The 21,892-nt window shown below is 41.4% G+C and overlaps 1 protein-coding gene across 1 annotated transcript; it reads right to left on the bottom strand.

Annotated features, from left to right (window-relative positions):
• Positions 1–733: 733 nt before the first annotated feature.
• Positions 734–16,284, bottom strand: LOC115142070 (protransforming growth factor alpha-like). Its single transcript, XM_029681547.2, has 6 exons — positions 15,792–16,284; positions 13,320–13,484; positions 11,404–11,518; positions 4,790–4,939; positions 4,304–4,413; positions 734–3,101 (listed from the first exon to the last, which is right to left on the bottom strand). The coding sequence occupies exons 1-6, from the start codon at positions 15,832–15,834 to the stop codon at positions 3,094–3,096; spliced, it is 591 nt and encodes a 196-aa protein (XP_029537407.1). The 5' UTR covers positions 15,835–16,284; the 3' UTR covers positions 734–3,093.
• Between the last annotated feature and the right edge of the window lie 5,608 nt (positions 16,285–21,892).

The raw sequence follows: 21,892 nt of genomic DNA, 5'->3' as shown, positions 1-21,892 counted from the left end.
TGGTGGTGGTGGTCAAGCAAAAGACATCTGCAACGGAAAAAGCCAAATGAATGGAGATAGTGAGTCAACGTCGTCGCACAGGCTATACTCATGCACTGAACAAGTACAGGCACAGTTTAGTTTCTTCTTGTAGCGACATCTACTCTCACTCAACAAGGAACAAGCAAACAAATAGCCATGGAAGTAAATAGAATAAAACCTTTCCTTCCCTCAGCTAAAAAAAAAGCACTCAGGACCGAGGCTCTTTATTCCCCAATTGTGCCTGAGGTTTTGTTTAGAGTTTTTTTTTTCATTTATTCTGCCTTTTAAAATATTCAGTAGAAGGGGGGGTGGACAGAGCTCTGAATAAAGAGGGCAACTGCAGTAAGAGGAAAGGTGAAAGTAGTGGCACGCAATGGATAGAGTATGGAGGGAGAGAGAAAGTCAAGTGAGGATCAAAAAGTGTGTCATATAGACGGGTGTAAGTCTACACTGTGTTCCAACAATCCACTAGCTTCTCATTATTGACCCTTTCTCCTCTGTTAGCGAGTAGACGTCTTGCTATGTTACTGTGCAACAGAAAACAGCAGGGAGACAGCCACCTTCACAGATTTCAGTCTTCATTGAAAAAGAAAAAAAAACATAAGTCAAGGACATTACATCATCATACAACTGGTTAGTTCCAACGAAAATATCCAGTACAGTTGTACTGTTGATGAATATCCAAGAGGTTAATCATTGACAAGGTCAAGTCTGAAGTTAATACTGTATAGTCCATGATCCTTATTCTCTTCAAATTAAAACATGAGAGTACACGGATTATATTTCATTTGTATAGTTTACAACTTTACATTGTTCAGTAGGTGTGTTTTCCATGCTTATCCCTCCTACTTCCATTCTCTTTCACCATCTCTTGCAAATTTTTAATACACTTGAAAGCTCCAAACATTTATTTACTTTTAAATGTGGTTTTAGGCTGCTTTCCATTTCCACCAAATGGTAGGCTTATGGTATAATAATCATAGACAAAATGTCTGAATTAAATATATACATTTATAAATAAATATAAAGCAGGTCTCCATCCAACTTTCTTTTCCCCAAGTATTTGTTTTTCAGCAATTCATTTTTGTCCAAAACTGTACAACAATTGCCATTCATACGCTTCAGCACTCTACTTCCACCATATTTTCTTATTCAGACATCTATTGTACCATATCTGTAAAGTGTGGTTTTAACAGTTTCTAAAAATGATGCTCTATAAAAAGTGTTGCACAATTTCCAGTTAATAAACAAGTCATTCCAGCTAAAAGCTGTGTTTTGTGCATATCGGTGGTGTGCAATAAATACAAACACTGTGCTGTCTAATATGTTTCATAAATAGAAACAGGGTTCTGTGTATGCATGGCTGGATGCACCCTATAGAAGGGCAATTCCATGGTAACAGTGATGCTGGGACAGAGGTTTCACTTTAAATGTATGTCAAACAAAAAACTGTTTGCAAAGTTAAACCATACAACTATACACAAGGACTACTTTGACATACAAATAAATACATTGAAGAACAGTGCATATACAAAGTTTGGTAAAAGAATGATGACACAAACAGCACAAACTATCCTTCTGTTATGTTTTTGTAACATTTTCTGTGGAAGTTGTTCAAAGTAGATCTGTGCATATAACTGTATGGTTTGTTTAACTTTGCAAGTATCGTTTTTTCCTTTACATATATTTTAACGTGAAATATCTGAGTCTCAATCATTCTGTTACAGTGTTATTACCCAGAGCTGACGCTTGTCGCATGAGTCTTTCTGTGCTCTATCAGACATGTAAGTTCTTCAGGTGCATTTGGCATCTCTCACATGTGAAGTAACATAAACCTAAGTGCAGAAGTGTGCTATGCAATCGTGAGCAAGCTTGCTATGACGTGTACCACAAGAAAACATTACTATACAATGAAGTGTACATCTAGAACAGGTCATGATAAGAATCTCATGCATACAATGTTCCCAGTAACATATGTGCATAAAACAAGTGCTAGAACACAACGTCTGTTTGTATGTGCATCACTCACTCAAACCTCTGAGGCAGAGGAAAATGTAATGCAGGTTTTGTGCAGGAATGGAAAGAAACAACCAACACTAAAATATCTGAGGTACAATTCAATGTGCACATTCATAGAAAGCCAGGCATATCAGGAATAATGATACTATGATAATAATGAGATAAGTTACTAAGGGACTATAGGTTGGCAATATTTTTGGAGACTATACAGTCCTCTTATATCTACTTTTTTGCATGCATTTAATTTCTCCCATATCTATGTCCAAGTCCCACCATTGGTCCTTAATCCACAGTGGGGTTAAAGAGTCCAGTAGCAATCTCCCATTTTTGTCAGGTGAGGTATGTCAATATCCCTTGCTTAAAACAGAAGCTAAAATGTTCTTGCCCCACCTAAATCTCTGTGCGCTTTAAGTTTTTATGAAACAATTGTTCATTGTGTTTTTAGCTTGTGTTTAGCTTCTTAAAAGACAAAAATGGAAGAATTTTGAGTTCCTCTGAGTTTGAGTGAATAAAACAAAGTTATACCTCAAATCGAAATCTGAAATAGTTGCTTTCATGTGTCAAAAACCCCACAGGACACCAAGTTGTCAAAAGTATTTCTCTTATGTCCAGCATGTTCCTGGTCATGTCCTTGACTTCATCATCTTTACAGTGATGATGTCACACTAAGCGCTCACAATTTAGAGGATATCTGTTCAGGAGTCCAGTTCCAGAGAGCTGTTCCCAGAGAATTTGGTATTTCTGACCGGTCAGTTCCCATCTCTTCTCCTCCATGCATTAAAACAGTAGTGAGATCACAGTATTCCAAGTGTGCGGAGGTTCTGAAACGACATGAAACTCTCACATCAAATGGGCCTCCCTTGGTCTGGTAATAGAGATAGAGGGGGTCTCTACTCCCTCTCAGTCTTATGAGGATGTTATTAGCCAGGTGTCTGATGCCCATCTTAGGTATGATCCATATGTCCCAGCAGTCTTTAGGATTGAATAGACAGAGGAAGAGAGAAGGCAGCCCATCATGAAAGTCCCTAAGCGTTCCAAGCAGGAGTTCTTCTCTTACACCACTGAGGGGAAATTATAAGATAAAAAAACAAGGAAATCAGATAGCCACATCAACACATTTTGTAAAAAGGACAATGTGGTATGGAGACTCAGAAGTCATGCTCAAAGTCACTACAGTCTATTCTATGCACTAAGGTTTGAAGACAATTCCATGAGAATTGTCTGATCGCTGTTTTAAATGAGAGATGAGTTTCCAACCATTGTCTCTATAACCCCTGATCTGGACTACAATAAAAACACACTATCCCACCAAACAGAGATAAAGTCTGTAGTCTAGGCCACCTAAAAACAACAAAACACAATCCCAATGGTACCTTGTGAATACGGGATGTGAGGACAAAGTAGAAACAGAACATGTCATTCAATTATATCAGAAAAGTACCTTATATTCTAAAATTGTGTTTCAGATGAAGTCAAATTTCTACATGATATAGGAAACTTACATGAGGGGGCAGAAGTTAAGGAAGTATTGGTCCTGGGTTTTCATAACCATCAGATAGACCCATAGCATGCCACTCCTGGGTAAGCGAGGCCACTGAGAAGACCTGAGTCTTTCAAGCATCTAACTACAGTACAGTATATCTATGGAGGAAGGTGGTTTATAATTTGATTGACATTGCGGTCTGGGTGTGATGATAATGTTGTTAGTGTGTACTTCCCCCAAAACACGAGTCAAGAACATTCAAAGTTCATACAGCATGAGACAGAGTACAGTAGTAAGCATAGCTGTAATAGCATAGTCTATAGAGAACCCTGTTCTAATATGGGCATAACAATTTTCTCAGTATAGTGTTCTCATAACCCTGTGTGGGAGCTAGAGTAGAGACCTCAAGTGAGAGTTCTACATGTCTATGGATGTAAAGGACAGGAAACGTCCATTAGCTACAGCAGTGTCAGCAACACCTCAATGGTTCCCATACACCGCGTGAGCCTTTAATACGGTCATGATCAAACCAGATGGGTCCTATATGCACAGAGAAAGGTTCAGTATGCTTCAGCAGATTGGACACAGTAGGCCATTAAACCGACCTCTAAGGCTCATAGCCATCTACCCTCTCCAGTTGATTACAAAAATACCCCATACCGACTACCATAATTAGAAACCCTGTAGTTTCACATTTCAAACATGATAACAGTTGAGAATGTGAAACAGACAAAAGACAAAACTAGGTAAAAGTACAAAATGAAAAGTTGAAGTCTGTACCACTTTCAGAGTGACAGCAGGACCCTCGGCCCTTCAGCATACTGCCTTGTTTCTCTGGTGCACAGTGGAGTCTGTGCCTCCGCCCCAAACCGTCCCGCCTCCACCAGCAACTGGGAGAGAGAGGACAAACTCTTCATGACAAATGATTTCAGGTCAACACACCAAATGACCTTCTAAAGACCAGTGGAGGGTTTTTAATCTTACTTCATGGACAAACTCATCATGGTAGCATGTGCAGTATGTTTGGTTAATCGCTGTGTAATGACGCAGATGTCTACACAAGGTATGTAGGCTCAGTGAATGGGCAGTGTCAGAGGGAGATTGCTGTTCTCTTGTAGACAACACATTGAGCAGAATCACAGTGTGGTTGGTTAAGCACAGTGTGGTTGGTTAATCAACCACGTAGTTGTCTTAATGATATGCCATTTCAGTAAATGGGATAAGTCATGGAGAGATTTTCCTATTAAGCAGACATCATGTACTTACTGTAAAAGGGTGCAGAGCAGCATCGTCAAGACGCAACCAATCACACACAGAACTAGCACTGTGGCAACTGTCTGTTGCCTGTGATTGGTGGCCACCACAGCTAGCAGGTCAGCGTGCTCACATCGCATCCCTACGAAGCCTTGGTGACACCTGTCAAACATGAAGTGGAGAAAGGACATAAAACTTCAAACAGCAGCATGGACTTGATCCTTCAAGGCTGTTTGACAAACTCGCTGACTCCATTTGCAATGGAGAGACCACAGCATTAAATATAACATCTATAAATATATTGTATCTCTATGGAAGAGACTAATAGAGGTAGAGATTAATGAAGTAGAACTATTAGCCCTACGTTTCAGAAAGAATAGTTCAGTCTGCAAAACTATTTTGCATCATATTGCTACCCATACAATACCCTTCGTATTATGAACATGCCATAAAGTGTCTCAAGAGGTCGCTACTAAAGAGCATTTTAGTAAAGGGTTTAGGTCAAAGAGCCTAACCCTGGACGGAATTCCCTTTTCTGCTCATCTCACTCAGTGAGAAGAACTGTCGCGCTCCAATTCCATAAGCCAGTGAAATTCGTATCATGATCAGACCAGCTCTACGAACTACAGCGAATCAGTGTACAAACATAGCACTGACAGAACAGATCCTAAACACACTTGGATGCATTTGTATTTATTATGGATCCCAATGAACTCTTTCTGGGTTCCAGCAAAACTAAGGCAGTTAAACAATTTTAGAAAAACATGACAATACATTAATTACAGAATTCACAACACACTAAGTGTGCCCTGAGGTCGATACTCCACTATCTACAACACAAAATGTGTACGTGTGTGTATAGTGTGTATGTTATCGTGTGTGTATATATATGCATATGTCTGTGCCTATGTGTGTGTTGCTTCACAGTCCCCGCTGTTCCGCTGTTTTCATTTTTATAAAAATCTTATTCTACTGCTTGCATCAGTTACCTGATGTGGAATAGAGTTCCATATAGTCATGGTTCTATGTGGTACTGTGTGCATCCTAGTCTGTTCTGAATTTGGGGACTGTGAAGAGACCTCTGGTGGCATGTCTTGTGGGGTATACATGGGTGTCTGAGCTATGTGCTAGTTTAATCAGACAGCTCGGTGCTTTCAACATGTCAATGCCTCTCACTAATACAAGTAGTGATGAAGTCAATCTCTCCTCTACTTTGAGCCAGGAGAGATTGACATGCATATTATTCATGTTCTGAGCCAATTGCAATTTTCCTGAGTCCCTCTGTGGCACCTGACCACACGACTGAACAGTAGTCCAGGAGTGACAAAACTAGGACCTGTAGGACCTGCCTTGTTGATTGTGCTGTTAAGAAGGTAGAGCAGCACTTTATTATGGACAGATTTATCCCCATCTTAGCTACTGTTGTATCAATATGTTTTGACCATGACAGTTTACAATCTAGGGTTACTCCAAGCAGTTTAGTCACCTCAACTTGCTCAATTTCCACATTATTTATTACAAGATTTAATAGAGTTTAGTGAATGATTAGTCACAAATACAATGCTTTTAGTTTTTGAAATATTTAGGAATAACTTATTCCTTGCCACCCATTCAAATCAAATCAAATTTTATTTGTCACATACACATGGTTAGCAGATGTTAATGCGAGTGTAGCGAAATGCTTGTGCTTCTAGTTCCGACAATGCAGTAATAACCAACAAGTAATCTAACTAACAATTCAAAACTACTGTCTTATACACAGTGGAAGGGGATAAAGAATATGTACATAAGGATATATGAATGAGTGATGGTACAGGGCAGCATACAGTAGATGGTATCGAGTACAGTATATACATATGAGATGAGTATGTAGACAAAGTAAACAAAGTGGCATAGTTAAAGTGGCTAGTGATACATGTATTACATAAGGATGCAGTCGATGATATAGAGTACAGTATATACGTATGCATATGAGATGAATAATGTAGGGTAAGTAACATTATATAAGGTAGCATTGTTTAAAGTGGCTAGTGATATATTTACATCATTTCCCATCAATTCCCATTATTAAAGTGGCTGGAGTTGGGTCAGTGTCAATGTCAGTGTGTTGGCAGCAGCCACTCAATGTTAGTGGTGGCTGTTTAACAGTCTGATGGCCTTGAGATAGAAGCTGTTTTTCAGTCTCTCGGTCCCAGCTTTGATGCACCTGTACTGACCTCGCCTTCTGGATGATAGCGGGGTGAACAGGCAGTGGCTCGGGTGGTTGATGTCCTTGATGATCTTTATGGCCTTCCTGTAACATCGGGTGGTGTAGGTGTCCTGGAGGGCAGGTAGTTTGCCCCCGGTGATGCGTTGTGCAGACCTCACTACCCTCTGGAGAGCCTTACGGTTGAGGGCGGAGCAGTTGCCGTACCAGGCGGTGATACAGCCCGCCAGGATGCTCTCGATTGTGCATCTGTAGAAGTTTGTGAGTGCTTTTGGTGACAAGCCGAATTTCTTCAGCCTCCTGGAGGTTGAAGAGGCGCTGCTGCGCCTTCTTCACGACGCTGTCTGTGTGAGTGGACCAATTCAGTTTGTCTGTGATGTGTATGCCGAGGAACTTAAAACTTGCTACCCTCTCCACTACTGTAATGTAAATGTTCCATCGATGTGGATAGGGGGGTGTTCCCTCTGCTGTTTCCTGAAGTCCACAATCATCTCCTTAGTTTTGTTGACGTTGAGTGTGAGGTTATTTTCCTGACACCACACTCCGAGGGCCCTCACCTCCTCCCTGTAGGCAGTCTCGTCGTTGTTGGTAATCAAGCCTACCACTGTTGTGTCGTCCGCAAACTTGATGATTGAGTTGGAGGCGTGCGTGGCCACGCAGTCGTGGGTGAACAGGGAGTACAGGAGAGGGCTCAGAATGCACCCTTGTGGGGCCCCCGTGTTGAGGATCAGCGGGGAGGAGATGTTGTTGCCTACCCTCACCACCTGGGGGCGGCCCGTCAGGAAGTCCAGTACCCAGTTGCACAGGGCGGGGTCGAGACCCAGGGTCTCGAGCTTGATGACGAGCTTGGAGGGTACTATGGTGTTGAATGCCGAGCTGTAGTCGATGAACAGCATTCTCACATAGGTATTCCTCTTGTCCAGATGGGTTAGGGCAGTGTGCAGTGTGGTTGAGATTAAGCGGTAAGCAAATTGGAGTGGGTCTAGGGTGTCAGGTAGGGTGGAGGTGATATGGTCCTTGACTAGTCTCTCAAAGCACTTCATGATGACGGAAGTGAGTGCTACGGGGCGGTAGTCGTTTAGCTCAGTTACCTTAGCTTTCTTGGGAACAGGAACAATGGTGGCCCTCTTGAAGCATGTGGGAACAGCAGACTGGTATAGGGATTGATTGAATATGTCCGTAAACACACCGGCCAGCTGGTCTGCGCATGCTCTGAGGGCGCGGCTGGGGATGCCGTCTGGGCCTGCAGCCTTGCGAGGGTTAACACGTTTAAATGTCTTACTCACCTCGGCTGCAGTGAAGGAGAGACCGCATGTTTTCGTTGCAGGCCGTATCAGTGGCACTGTATTGTCCTCAAAGCGGGCAAAAAAGTTATTTAGTCTGCCTGGGAGCAAGACATCCTGGTCCGTGACTGGGCTGGGTTTCTTCTTGTAGTCCGTGATTGACTGTAGACCCTGCCACATGCCTCTTGTGTCTGAGCCGTTGAATTGAGATTCTACTTTGTCTCTGTACTGACGCTTAGCTTGTTTGATAGCCTTGCAGAGGGAATAGCTGCACTGTTTGTATTCGGTCATGTTACCAGACACCTTGCCCTGATTAAAAGCAGTGGCTCGCGCTTTCAGTTTCACGCGAATACTGCCATCAATCCACGGTTTCTGGTTAGGGAATGTTTTTATCGTTGCTATGGGAACGACATCTTCAACGCACGTTCTAATGAACTCGCACACCGAATCAGCGTATTCGTCAATATTGTTATCTGACGCAATACGAAACATGTCCCAGTCCACGTGATGGAAGCAGTCTTGGAGTGTGGAGTCAGCTTGGTCGGACCAGCGTTGGACAGACCTCAGCGTGGGAGCCTCTTGTTTTAGTTTCTGTCTGTAGGCAGTGATCAACAAAATTGAGTCGTGGTCAGCTTTTCCGAAAGGGGGGCGGGGCAGGGCCTTATATGCGTCGCGGAAGTTAGAGTAACAATGATCCAAGGTTTTACCACCCCTGGTTGCGCAATCGATATGCTGATAAAATTTAGGGAGTCTTGTTTTCAGATTAGCTTTGTTAAAATCCCCAGCTACAATGAATGCAGCCTCCGGATAAATGGTTTCCAGTTTGCAAAGAGTTAAATAAAGTTTGTTCAGAGCCATCGATGTGTCTGCTTGGGGGGGGATATATACAGCTGTGATTATAATCGGAATAAGAGAATTCTCTTGGTAGATAATGCGGTCTACATTTGATTGTGAGGAATTCTAAATCAGGTGAACAGAAGGATTTGAGTTCCTGTATGTTTCCTTCATCACACCATGTCTCGTTAGTCATGAGGCATACGCCCCCGCCACTCTTCTTACCAGAAAGATGTTTGTTTCTGTCGGCGTGATGCGTGGAGAAACCCGTTGGCTGCACCGCCCCGGATAGAGTCTCTCCAGTGAGCCATGTTTCCGTGAAGCAGAGAACGTTACAGTCTCTGATGTCCCTCTGGAATGCTACCCTTGCTCGGATTTCATCAACCTTGTTGTCAAGAGACTGGACATTGGCAAGAAGAATGCTAGGGAGTGGTGCACGATGTGGCCGTGTCCGGAGTCGACCAGAAGACCGCTACGTTTCCCTCTTTTACGAAGTCGTTTTTTGGGGTCGCTGCCTGGAATCAATTCCGTTGACCTGTTTGTAAGGCAGAACACAGGATCCGCGTCGCGGAAAACATATTCTTGGTCGTACTGATGGTGAGTTGACGCTGATCTTATATTCAGTAGTTCTTCTCGACTGTATGTAATGAAACCTAAAATGACCTGGGGTACTAATGTAAGAAATAACACGTAAAAAAACAAAAAACTGCATAGTTTCCTAGGAACGCAAAGAGAGGCGGCCATCTCTGTCGGCGCCGGAAGTAGTAGGCTCTGAAACTAACTGCAGCTCTTTGTAAAGTGTTGCAGTCATTTCAGTTGCTGTAGTGGCTGATGTGTATAGTGTTGAGTCATCTGCATACATAGACACACTGGCTTTACTCATGCACCGCATACATAGACACACTGTCGTTAGTAAAGATTGGCCTAGACAGCTGCCTTGGGGAATTCCTGATTCTACCTGGATTATGTTGGAGAAGCTTCCACGCCCTCTGTGTTCTGTTAGACAGGTAACTCTTTATACACAATATAGCAGGGGACGTAAAGCAATAACACATATGTTTTTCCAGCAGCAGACTATGATCGATAATGTCAAAAGCCACACTGAAGTCTGAACAAAACAGCCCCCCAATCTTTTTATCGTCAATTTCACTCAGCCAATCAGTCATTTGTGTAAGTGCTGTGCTTGTTGAATGTCCTTCCCTATAAGCGTGCTGAAAGACTGTTGTCAATTTGTTTACTGTAAAATAGCATTGTATCTGGTCAAACACCATTTTCTTCAAAACTTTACTAAGGGTTGGTAACAGGCTGATTGGTCAGCTATTTGAGCCAGTAAAGGGGGCTTTACTATTCTTAGGTAGAGGAATGACTTTAGCTTTCCTCCAGGCCTGAGGGCACACACTTTTCCTCAGTCATTTTCCATCCAAGTTGTCAGAACCCGGTGGCTTGTCATCGTTGATAGATAATACTTTTCCCCCCCTCTTCCACACTCACTTTACAGATTTCAAAATTACAATTCTTGTCTTCCATAATTTGGTCAGATATACTTGGATGTGTAGTGTCAGCATTTGTTGATGGCATATCATGCCCAAGTTTGCTAATCTTGCCAATGAAAAAATACATTAAAGTAGTTGGCAATATCAGTGGGTTTTGTAATGAATGAGCCATCTGATTCAATGAATGGAAGAGCTGAGTTTGCATTTTTTCACAATTTAATTTAAGGTGCTCCAAAGCTTTTTACTATCATTCTTTGTCATTTATCTTTGTTTCATAGTGTAGTTTCTTCTTCTTTTTATTCAGTTTAGTCACATGATTTCTCAATTTGCAGTACGTTTGCCAAGCAGTTGTGCAGCCAGACTTAAATTGCCATTCCCTTTGCCTCATCCCTCTCAACCATACAATTTTTCAATTACTTATCAATCCACAGGGATGTAACAGTTTTACAGTCATTTTCTTAATGGGTACATGATTATTAGTAACTGGGATAAGCAATTGGATGTCACAGACAGACCTAAAACTGTGTGGCTTACCCAACAAACTCTTCATAAATCCTACTAACTGGTGACCACTCAAAATAAAATAATTACAACATATGCTAACCTTTTACAGCTTACTTGTGACAGGTCACCAGCAAGGACAGGTCACAAGTTCATTATCGAAGAACAATTTCCCATACAGACTGAGTAACACAATGATGATTCACCTGATTTTGAAATAATGACGACAATGCCTTACTGTGGGACGTAGCCTTATTTCAACTATGTGGGTGCGTGGATCAGCGAGAGAGAAAGAGAAGTTGAACTTACACACATGCGGGTGTCTCCTCCAGAATCAAGAAACGACAGGTGCCATGGAAACAGAAGTGGCTGTGGGAGTCAGGACAGTCATCGAAGTGGGATCGAACAGCTGCTGCAACAAACTCTGACAGAGAGAAAGAATGACATTTAAGGGTATTTCTAAAACATTGTGCAACTGGATTGCAGCCAGATTGCGCGTACTCAATGATTTATAAATCACCTTGTATTCCAAATAACTACTCAATATGTGATGAAGATTAGAAATTCTGCACTTAGCTTTGCTCAAACTGATCCCCTCCAACATGCTGTTTCTCTCTTTGTAGGATTACACTGTAAAAGAGCCCAATAACCTGGCCATACGCCTTACCAAAACTTCATAGGTCAGTCAGTGTCATAGATCTAAAATAACTTAATTCTTGGACAACAATGTCAAAATCTACTCCCACGCCTCTATCCCATGCCTCCAGTTGGGGACGTTCCTGAGGCAGAGGAGACTTATTCTAAGCCTTTTGTTACATCGCTGAGTGACTGGGGTTGTCATGGTTTATGTCAGGGACAGGGCCCTCCAAGGGACAAGTCTAACCCCATGTCAAATCCCCAGTGCCACGACACAGCAAACAAAACATCTGTCCATCATCAAACCCATTAGAGGTCTGGAGAAAGCACATCCCTGAAGCCAGGAAGTAAAACGCTCACCCTTTTCACTCCATGGTTGTGTCTGAAAAGATTACTAGCCATCATGTCCTTGCTTCCTCCTTATGGAGTGGATCAAAAGGTCCCTCCTTCCGAGCTCTACTCTATTGAGCTTTGAGAGGAATTCAGGAAACAAGGACAGAGGAGACAAGGATTTGACAGATAGTAAGCTTTTCAGACACAGCCTCTCTCCTCTACCCTTTACATCCAATCAAACTTGATTTATTATGGCTAGAATAACAGAATTCATCTTCTGAAATAAATTAACATTGGGATGAGCTGAAGAGGTCAGAACTCAGGAAGAACACGGTAACCACATTTTTGTGTCTGGACAAATTTCTTACTCATCAACTATACAGTCAGGGTTTCAAATTCCAACCTGACTGGCCCAAACAAAAGTCTGAGTATCTTTTCTCGGGCGGCCAAAACAGATGTCACAATGTGGCATTCAGAGAGGGAGGAAGAGAGGGAGTAAGTGAGAAAGAGAGAGAGGATGAACAGACAGACTGCTGCAGTACAGCCGACCGTAACACACTCCATTCCATTAGTAAATGGCTGGTTGGATTCCAGCCTACATGCATTGTCCTTTTTCCCCTCTCTCTTTCAGAGTCTGTATAAAGCTCTCTGTTCTTCCCTGAGGCATCTGCCCCAGCTACCCCTCAGCCCCTCTCTAGCAGAGTCCCAAATTGTACCCTATTCACTATAGTGCACTATTTTTGACCAGGGACCATAGGGCTCTGGTCAAACATGGAACCCTATTCCCTACATAGTGCACTATTTGGGATACAGATCCATCTCTCTCTTCATGTGATTTTGGCAGTCAGTCGAGGATAACATTTAGGAGGAACGGAAATTAGTCATTTCTGGATTTTAAATGGTGCCTCGCAGATAATGACGGAAATGTGATAGTTGGTAACCTGGGATTTAGGCTACTTGATTATTTTTTTGCTACATTCTATCCAGGCTGAGAAACTAGATTTATGAAAAAAAAATAAACCAATTAATTCATGTGTAGCTTAGTATGTGTCCACTTTTGAAATACATTCTCTGTTGCCATCTGACTCTTCACTAGAAAAGCCTTGAATTACCATTGGCACCAGTTAATGAGTCTGAAGAGGTGAACAATTCTCTGGAGCACCCTGTAGAGGTTTTATAAAGGCATTTATAAAATGTGTGTGTGCAGTCCCCTGCACATCCACACACAGAGACAAAACACACACACGAATACATACTTTTCACTGGAATGGTGGTTGTAGTGGTGATACTGGTGGTGGTAGTAGAAGAGGTAGTAACATTTACAGTGGTAGTGGTGGTAGTTATGGGAGGTGTGGTGGTCATTGTAGAATTAGTAGCAATAGTGGAATTATCCTGGCCTGTTCCATATGTAAAGAGGGAACCTATTGGAAGAAACAGATTATGAAATGATAAAGTACATACATAAGTAATAATGTCAAGAGTGATCAGTGAAAAACTAACAAAATTCCAGTTGGCTTTAATAGTTGACAATCAGGAAACAGGCCGTTTCCAGATTACTTGTTGCTCTTAAAGTATAACTAATCTCCCACTTGGAACACAAGACAAGGTGGCATTAATTAGATCCCCATTTATCATCCTGAGTACTATTCACTGAGGTGAAACTGACTGAAATGGGCTGCGCAGCCACATCATCACTTTTTTAGAGCTTATCAAAAGACCTTTTAGTGAAACAAATATCAGAATTGGGCGGCCTGTGTAAACGTAGCCATGGGGGGTACTACCTAAGAACACCGATTTTTGTTTTCTGTTTCCAAACCACTACATGTTCACATATCAAACTTACTTGACTTAAACCACTTTGCCCCATTGGGAGGATAGGATTTCCCATGATTGCTTTCCACCTCCCTCTTCTGTTCGATGTCTTGGCTTTTGCCAGGAGATCTTTGCACTGCAATCGTATTATCTTATCTTATTTCTATTACTTGATCCTAATTAACCACTTCTCTTTTTTATATTGCACTGGGCTCATTGTGGATTGCATGCTGAGGCATGTTCTGTACTCATACCGCTCACATTTATCATTATGTTTGGAGCTCCTCTTACCAGTTGAGTAGTCCAAGAGTGGCAATAGGATGAACAGACTACAATGGGTCTATAATAGGTCTAAGCTGGGATAGTCTTAATATTGACAGGTCTTGGGAGAGAGATCACACAATTAGAATACTGTAAGTATTCATTGTTATTCAGTGATATGGAGAAAGGCATTTTTTTTATTGAACCTTTATTTAACTAGGCAAGTCAGTTAAGAACAAATTCTTATTTAGAATGACGGCCTACCCCAGCCAAACCCTAACGACGCTGAGCAAATTGTGCGCCGCTCTATGGGACTCCCAATCAAAATCAAACTTTATTTGTCACATGCGCCAAATACAACAAGTGTAGACTTTACAGTGAAATGCTTACTTACAAGCCCTTAACCCACAGTGCAGTTCAAGAATAAGTTATTTTCAGTCATAAGAGCAACATTATGTACACAATGAGTTAAAAAATTAAAACACAAAAAAAATAGCAAAATAGGTTGGGAGAATGTTAAACGTCAGCCATGTTCTTCGGCGCCATCTTGTTGTCAATCACGGTCAGTTGTGATACAGCCTGGAATCAAACCATGGTCTGTAGTGACGCCTCTAGCACTGAGATGCAGTGCCTTAGACCGCTGCGCCACTCAGACAATACAAATGCTGAGTATCAAATTAGCCATCACCATACTGCTCAGATAGATAAGAGATGGTTGCAGTCTGTCATAAGGGTTTCAAGAAGGGCCATTTTTTTGCAAGCTCTTCCCTTTCTGAGATTTCAAATTATGGTTAAAAATAAAATAAAACAATTTTAAATACTGAGCGTCAGTTAAATGGGTGACATCCCTGTGATAATGCTAAGGACACTGTGCCCGTAACAAGGTACAAAGTCCAGAAACAGAGAGGGCAAATGAATGCTGTGTCAAGGCAGTGATTGTCCCCAATGGCACCCTATTCCCTACATAGTGCACTACTTTTAACCCAAGCCCTAAGACCCCTGGTCAAAATTAGTACACTGTGTAGGGAATAGGGCTATATTTTGTACACAAACAGTGTGACTGAACAACCAATAACAGTAGCAGGGTCAAGTATTCCCTCCCTACTAAAAGGACGAGGCCATTAGAAACCTATGAATAGGTCTGAACTGACAGTTAACGCATGCTACATCAAAAATCAACAGTGGCTCATTGGTCGGCCAACCATCTTTTTTGTCATAGAAAAGGTGAAATGTCACTGACCCTGAGGGATAGCCACAAAAATGGTTAGAATTCACAAATTGGAGCCATATTCAATCAAACCTGGAAACCAAATTCCCAGTGTATGAGTAGGCTAGGTTAGGCTATATAGGCCTGGAGTATCAACTTTGTCCTTTCTGATGCCCACGAAAATATTGAGATAGATATTACTGTTAATATTTTGTATTTACAATTGTCGTTTCTCCCTGCTTTTTCAGGGACCTCTGGTTGAGGTTTTATTTGTAAGGAATTGTATTTGTAAGGAAAATAGTCTACAGAAGCAAAGCTAGTTTATTAGGAAATAATAATGACCTTTTCCCTTATGGTATAGCAAATTCAAATTTACTCAAATCAATTTTTTATTTAACATTTTACACATTAAAATATTTTAAACTGTTTTTTTTTTCATTGAACTCACCAGTAATGAGAAATATCGCATCCCAGAAAGCCCGATTCATCATGATGAAGGTTGTCTATCAAGGTAATCCTCCGAAATTCGAATGTTCTCTGCTCAATTCCATAAATATTTTTGTAGGCCTACGCACGCATCCGTCAGCAGGCGAGATAAATGTATTCGTCTAAAATTTAAAAAAAAAAACCTTTCTGCTTCTCCACTATAGGCTACTACTGACGTTCTTCAGAAATGTCTCAGACAATGCAAGTGCGTCGCTATTCAGCAACTTCATTATTGTCCAATGCCATGTGCAAACTGAGTTGACGTGCCTGATATGTCATCATTAAAGTGTATCAACCAACAAGTCTTCAAATACTTCGTTTCGATTCATATTTATTACATTTAAACGGAGACGTTAAGTCCATGCCCTAAACAATTCCACTCTTCTCCTGTCGAAATAAACCCTTTCACGCACGGCACACGTAATCTTGTCAGTAGCGTCCCCTGAGGAGCTCTATCATGGGACACATGTAATTGGAGAGAGAGAGAGAGAGCGGCGTGAGATAGTGATAAATATTTATGTTTATTTATTTTCCCTTTCGTACTCTACTATTTGCACATTGTTACAACACTGTACATAGCCATAATTTAATCTTTGAAATGTATCTATTCCTTTGAAACTTTTGTGAGTAATGTTTACTGTTAATTGTTTATTTCACTTTTGAATTGAATTGAGAAAGAGCGAGTGATTATTCAATATCATTCTGTCGTTGCTCTCTCTGTCGGGCCCACTTCCCAGTTACCTAAAATAGGTTGTTTTTAGGGAAGGTTTTAGAGTAAAATGAAACTTATCACAAGAATCTTGTAATGATAACTCAATAATCAAATGACTGTCTTTCATATTTCAATTTGGTGGTGGCTTTTATATGGGCAGTTATACTGAACAAAAATATAAATGCAACATGTAAAGTGTTGACCCCATGTTTCATGAGCTGAAATAAAAAATCCCAGAGAGAAAGCGTATTTCTCTCAAATTTGGTGCACATAATTGTTTACATCCTTGTTAGTGAGCATTTCTCCTTTGCCAAGACAATCCATCCACCTGACAGGTGTGGCATATCAAGAAGCTGATTAAATAGCATGATCAATACACAGGTGCACCTTGTGCTGGGGCCTATAAAAGTACACTCTAAAATGTGCCGTTTTGTAACACAACACAATGCCACAGATGTCTCAAGTTTGAGCGAGCGTTCAATTTGCATGTTGACTGCAGGAATGTCCACGAGAGCTGTTGCCAGATAATTGAATGTTCATTTCTCTACCATAAGCCACCTCCAATGTCATTTTAGAGAATTTGGCAGTACGTCCAACTGGCTTCACAACCGCAGACCACGTGTATGGCTTTGTGTGGGCAAGCAGTCAACATTTTGAACAGTGTCCCATGGTAGTGGTGGGGTTATACTGTAGTATGGGCAGGCATAAGCTACGTACAACAAACACAATTGCGTTTTATTGATGGCAATTTGAATGCACAGAGATACCGTGATGCGATCGTGAGGCCCATTGTCATACCATTCATCCTCGTCCATCACCTCAGCATGATAATGCATGGCCCCATGTCGCAAGGATCTGTACACAATTCCTGGAAGTTGAACATTTTCCAGTTCTTCAGCATACTCACCAGACATATCACCCATTGAGCATGTTTGGGATACTCTGGATCGACGTGTATGACAGCGTGTCCCAGTACCCGCAAGATCCAGAAACTTCACACAGCCATTGAAGAGGAGTTGGATAACATTCAACAGGCCACAATCAACAGTGTGATCAACTCTATGCGAAGGAGATGTCACGCTGCATGAAGCAAATGGTGCTCACACCAGATACTGACTGGTTTTCTGATCCACGCCCCTACCTTTTTTTTAAGGTATGTTTGACCAACTGATGCATATCTATATTCCCAGTCATATGAAATCCATAGATTAGGGCCTTTTCAATTTATTTTGATTGACTGATTTCCTTATATGAACTGTAACTCCGTAAAATCATTGAAATTGTTGAATGTTGCGTTTATATTTTTATTCAGTGTATGTAGCCTACGTCTAGTGCACCCAAATGTGCCTACAGATTTTACAGAATCAATGTCTGCATACTGCATACTTATGCTTCCATAGAGCAATAACAGTTGGCTCCACTCCACTTAATACACTCACAAATCAGCATAAAACTGATAAAGGTTAATGAGCACATTCCCTTTATGTTGATCCAACAACACCCATGCACCTTGAAACTCCAGATACAGAGCATGTTCTTTTACTTTTCCAAACCAAATTAAAAGGATGTTGGTCTTGAAATAGTAAACATCAAAATATTTAATTCATATCCATCTGCAGGATAATGGGTTCAGGGTTAATAAACAATGGTATTCCCCTGATACACTGCATTTATTTGACACTTGAGGTTATGTAGTGGGCAATGTTCCATTTAAGCTGCACAAATGTGCGGGGACTGCCACTCAGAAGAAATATCAGCCTGTGCAGAGAAGCACGAGATTGAACTTCACTCAACTTTCTAGAGTTTTCCCCCTCACCGCTGGCCCACTCATTAGGCAGGATTAGGCGGGCGGCATTTTCTGAGCTAAAGTGTCCAATATGCACCTCCAACAATAACACATAAAACCTCAGGTAATTCTACCCAAAAACAATGCCAATTTCTCTCAACCAGTGGCATAATGGGCTTTTTAGTTGAGCGCTGATGCCGCCCTGTGATAACCAATGCCCACTTTGTCAAAGGCAGGTGCTCAAAATATTTTGCCCTGTCCATTGCCAATGCGCTCTCCAGGGTGCTGTTGGAAAGACGCATTGCTGTGATGCTCCACCAACATTCCGTCAATTTTTTCTAATCTAAAATTAATCATGTAGCAGATACAGGATATGGTAGAAGAGTATGTAGCCTTTTCTGTAGTTACAGGCTGGAGATAAAATGTATGGCAATGTATTGAATGGACACTTAACATCATGCAGGTTTCTCTGATCAAATACCCTAACCTAAAATGGCGCCCAATCAAATAAAACATGTGCTGTCAGCTTAACAAACAACATATCCTAAAACCGGACAGGTCAAAGTAAAAATGAATATGGAATGGGCAATCACAACTGTTGTCCAGGAGTTTCACCCAATTGTCATGATCAGTGGTTTCAAGTTTGTTTCTGTACATTTTTGACCAGCTTATCATTAGCAAAACAGAAAAAATACTTCAGCATTTCCTGCTGTGTAAACACATTGCAAATAGGCTCACGATAACGTCTGATAAAGTTGGTTAGCTGATATTCAGAGCTTAAATAGCCAAATTGATTAGTCACAAGAATCAAGACGAATAATATCAGACGTCAAGATAAGACACAGATGCAGACAGTTCAAAATAACAAACGTTTATTTACAAGAAGAAAAAAAGATTTATACTTGTTTCTACTGACAGTGCAATGATTTAAATGTGATGTTAATAGTGACATTGGATGCACTCGTCAGTATGGCTATAACCTTGCCATAATGAATGCACCCATCATAGTAAAATTATTCTGAAAGTAAACCGTGTGTGTGTGTGTGTGTATGTCTATGTGCCCATGTGTGTACATACAGTATGCTCCCTCTACCTTTCCTCTCAGTTTATTCAGAAGCTTGTGAACAAGATGTTTCGGGAGCATTGGGATGTTCAGCTGTTCAACAGGTCACCCTGTTCTGGATTTGCATCATGTCCATCTATCCCCTGGGAAGGCTGCCGGAGCTCTTATAGCTGAACCCATGAGCGTAACCTTTGGAGGATAATTTGACTTATTTGATTAATACATTTTGGCCTACATTGGAAGGCAATGTTATTAATATCAATATCAGCTTTTTACACAAGGATGTCTGGTAACCTTGGTATGTTGTCCTCACTGAGAAGCTTATTACGTTTTATTTGTACGTTGTATTTTTGAACGTTGTCAATTTTATCAATCAATCAATCAAATGTATCTATTAAACCCTTCTTACATCAGCTGATGTCACAACGTGCTATACAGAAACCCAGTGTCATGCCCTGACCTTAGTTATCTTTGTTTTCTTTATTATTTGGTTAGGTCAGGGTGTGACAAGGGTGGTTTGTGTAGGGCATTGTCTAGGGGTTTTTGTATGTTTATGGTGTTTTTCTAGTCTAGGTGTTTATATGTCTATGGTTGCCTAGATTGGTTCTCAATCAGAGGCAGCTGTTTATCGTTGTCTCTGATTGGGGAACATATTTAGGTAGCCATATTCGTTGGATAGTTTGTGGGTTGTTATTCTATGTTTAGTTGTCTGTTTGCACTAGTAATATAGCTTCACGGGTCGTTTTGTTGTTTTGTATAGTTTTGTTCAAATCAAAATCCATCCCAGGCCTCATTCAGCTCCTCACTCTCCCCTGGTTCCCAGAAAGCTCTCAATACCTCCTCATAGACCAGAGGAAAAGGAGGCCTGTATCAATGGTAGGTAGGAGGAGAGCCAGACCATGACCTGTGTTAGTCTGTGGCTGTGTGAAGTACTTTCTTGTCCGAGCCACATGGCTCTGTTGCTATTGTATGGGAGTTAGTGTGATATATATACAGTAAAAACATGAGGAAGTTCTGCTGCTGTTATTCATTATTCTGCATCAGCAGGGATGGAAAGTGTTTGTATCAATTTACATAATGCATTTTGTTTGTATTTACATAATGCATTGTGTGTGCATGCATGTTAGCCTTGTGGCGTCTGCGTGGCTGTGAGATCCAGCGGTTAGAGTTGGATGAGATCCTCCAGGAGCAGGCAATCAACAGGTCAAGGGCAGGCAAAGGTCAGTAATCCAGGTCAGAGTCCGTAAAGTACAGAACAGCAGGGTCAGGGCAGGGAGGGGTCAGTAATCCAGGGCAGTGTCAAAAGGTACAGAACAGGATGGTCAAAAACTGGGAGAACTAGAAAACAGGAACTAACACGAATCAGGCGTATGGGGACAAAATGCTGGTAGGCTTGATGAGACAAGACAAACTAGCAACAGACAAACAGAACATACAGGTATAAATGCACAGGGGATAATGGGCAACACCAGGAGTGGGGTGGAGACAAGCACAATACAGGTGAAACAGATCAGGGTGTGACAAATAAAGCAAATGCAATGGCCTGTTTTACAAATGGTGGGCCTACCACATGGATGGGCATTCATCAAATTCCATTGCTGTCCAACGTGGTCGGCTATATCCCAGGTGGCATTTTTTGTCTTTCCTAGGGTGGCAAAAATGTAAGGACCGGCCCTGTTCCCATTTATTTAACATTATCAAAGTTTCCCTTTACTGTGGAAATTGTGATTGAATCAACGCAATATTAGCGTTAAATGCAACATACCAAAACAAACTATGCAGAACGCTTTGGAGTAGGATTCTATTGCATTGACACACATGACTCAGCCAGTACTCTAAAAAGATTGGTGTGGCATAACCAATCAGTTGCATTTGGCCTATATGCAATTTTTTATTTTTTTATTTCACCTTTATTTAACCAGGTAGGCTAGTTGAGAACAAGTTCTCATTTGCAACTGCGACCTGGCCAAGATAAAGCATAGCAGTGTGAGCAGACAACACAGAGTTACACATGGAGTAAATAATTAACAAGTCAATAACACAAAAGGAAGAAAAAAGGGGAGTCTATATACATTGTGTGCAAAAGGCATGAGGTAGGCGAATAATTACAATTTTGCAGATTAACACTGGAGTGATAAATGATCAGATGGTCATGTACAGATAGAGATATTGGTGTGCAAAAGAGCAGAAAAGTAAATAAATAAAAACAGTATGGTGATGAGGTAGGTAAAAATGGGTGGGCTATTTGCCAATAGACTATGTACAGCTGCAGCGATCGGTTAGCTGCTCAGATAGCAGATGTTTGAAGTTGGTGAGGGAGATAAAAGTCTCCAACTTCAGCGATTTTTGCAGTTCTTTCCAGTCACAGGCAGCAGAGAACTGGAACGAAAGGCGGCCAAATGAGGTGTTGGCTTTAGGGATGATCAGTGAGATACACCTGCTGGAGCGCGTGCTACGGATGGGTGTTGCCATCGTGACCAGTGAACTGAGATAAGGCGGAGC

The sequence above is a fragment of the Oncorhynchus nerka genome, linkage group LG2, assembly GCF_034236695.1.
Source record: "Oncorhynchus nerka isolate Pitt River linkage group LG2, Oner_Uvic_2.0, whole genome shotgun sequence".
In the NCBI taxonomy this organism is placed as follows: domain Eukaryota; kingdom Metazoa; phylum Chordata; class Actinopteri; order Salmoniformes; family Salmonidae; genus Oncorhynchus; species Oncorhynchus nerka.
This window is presented reverse-complemented; position numbering and strand designations above follow the sequence as displayed.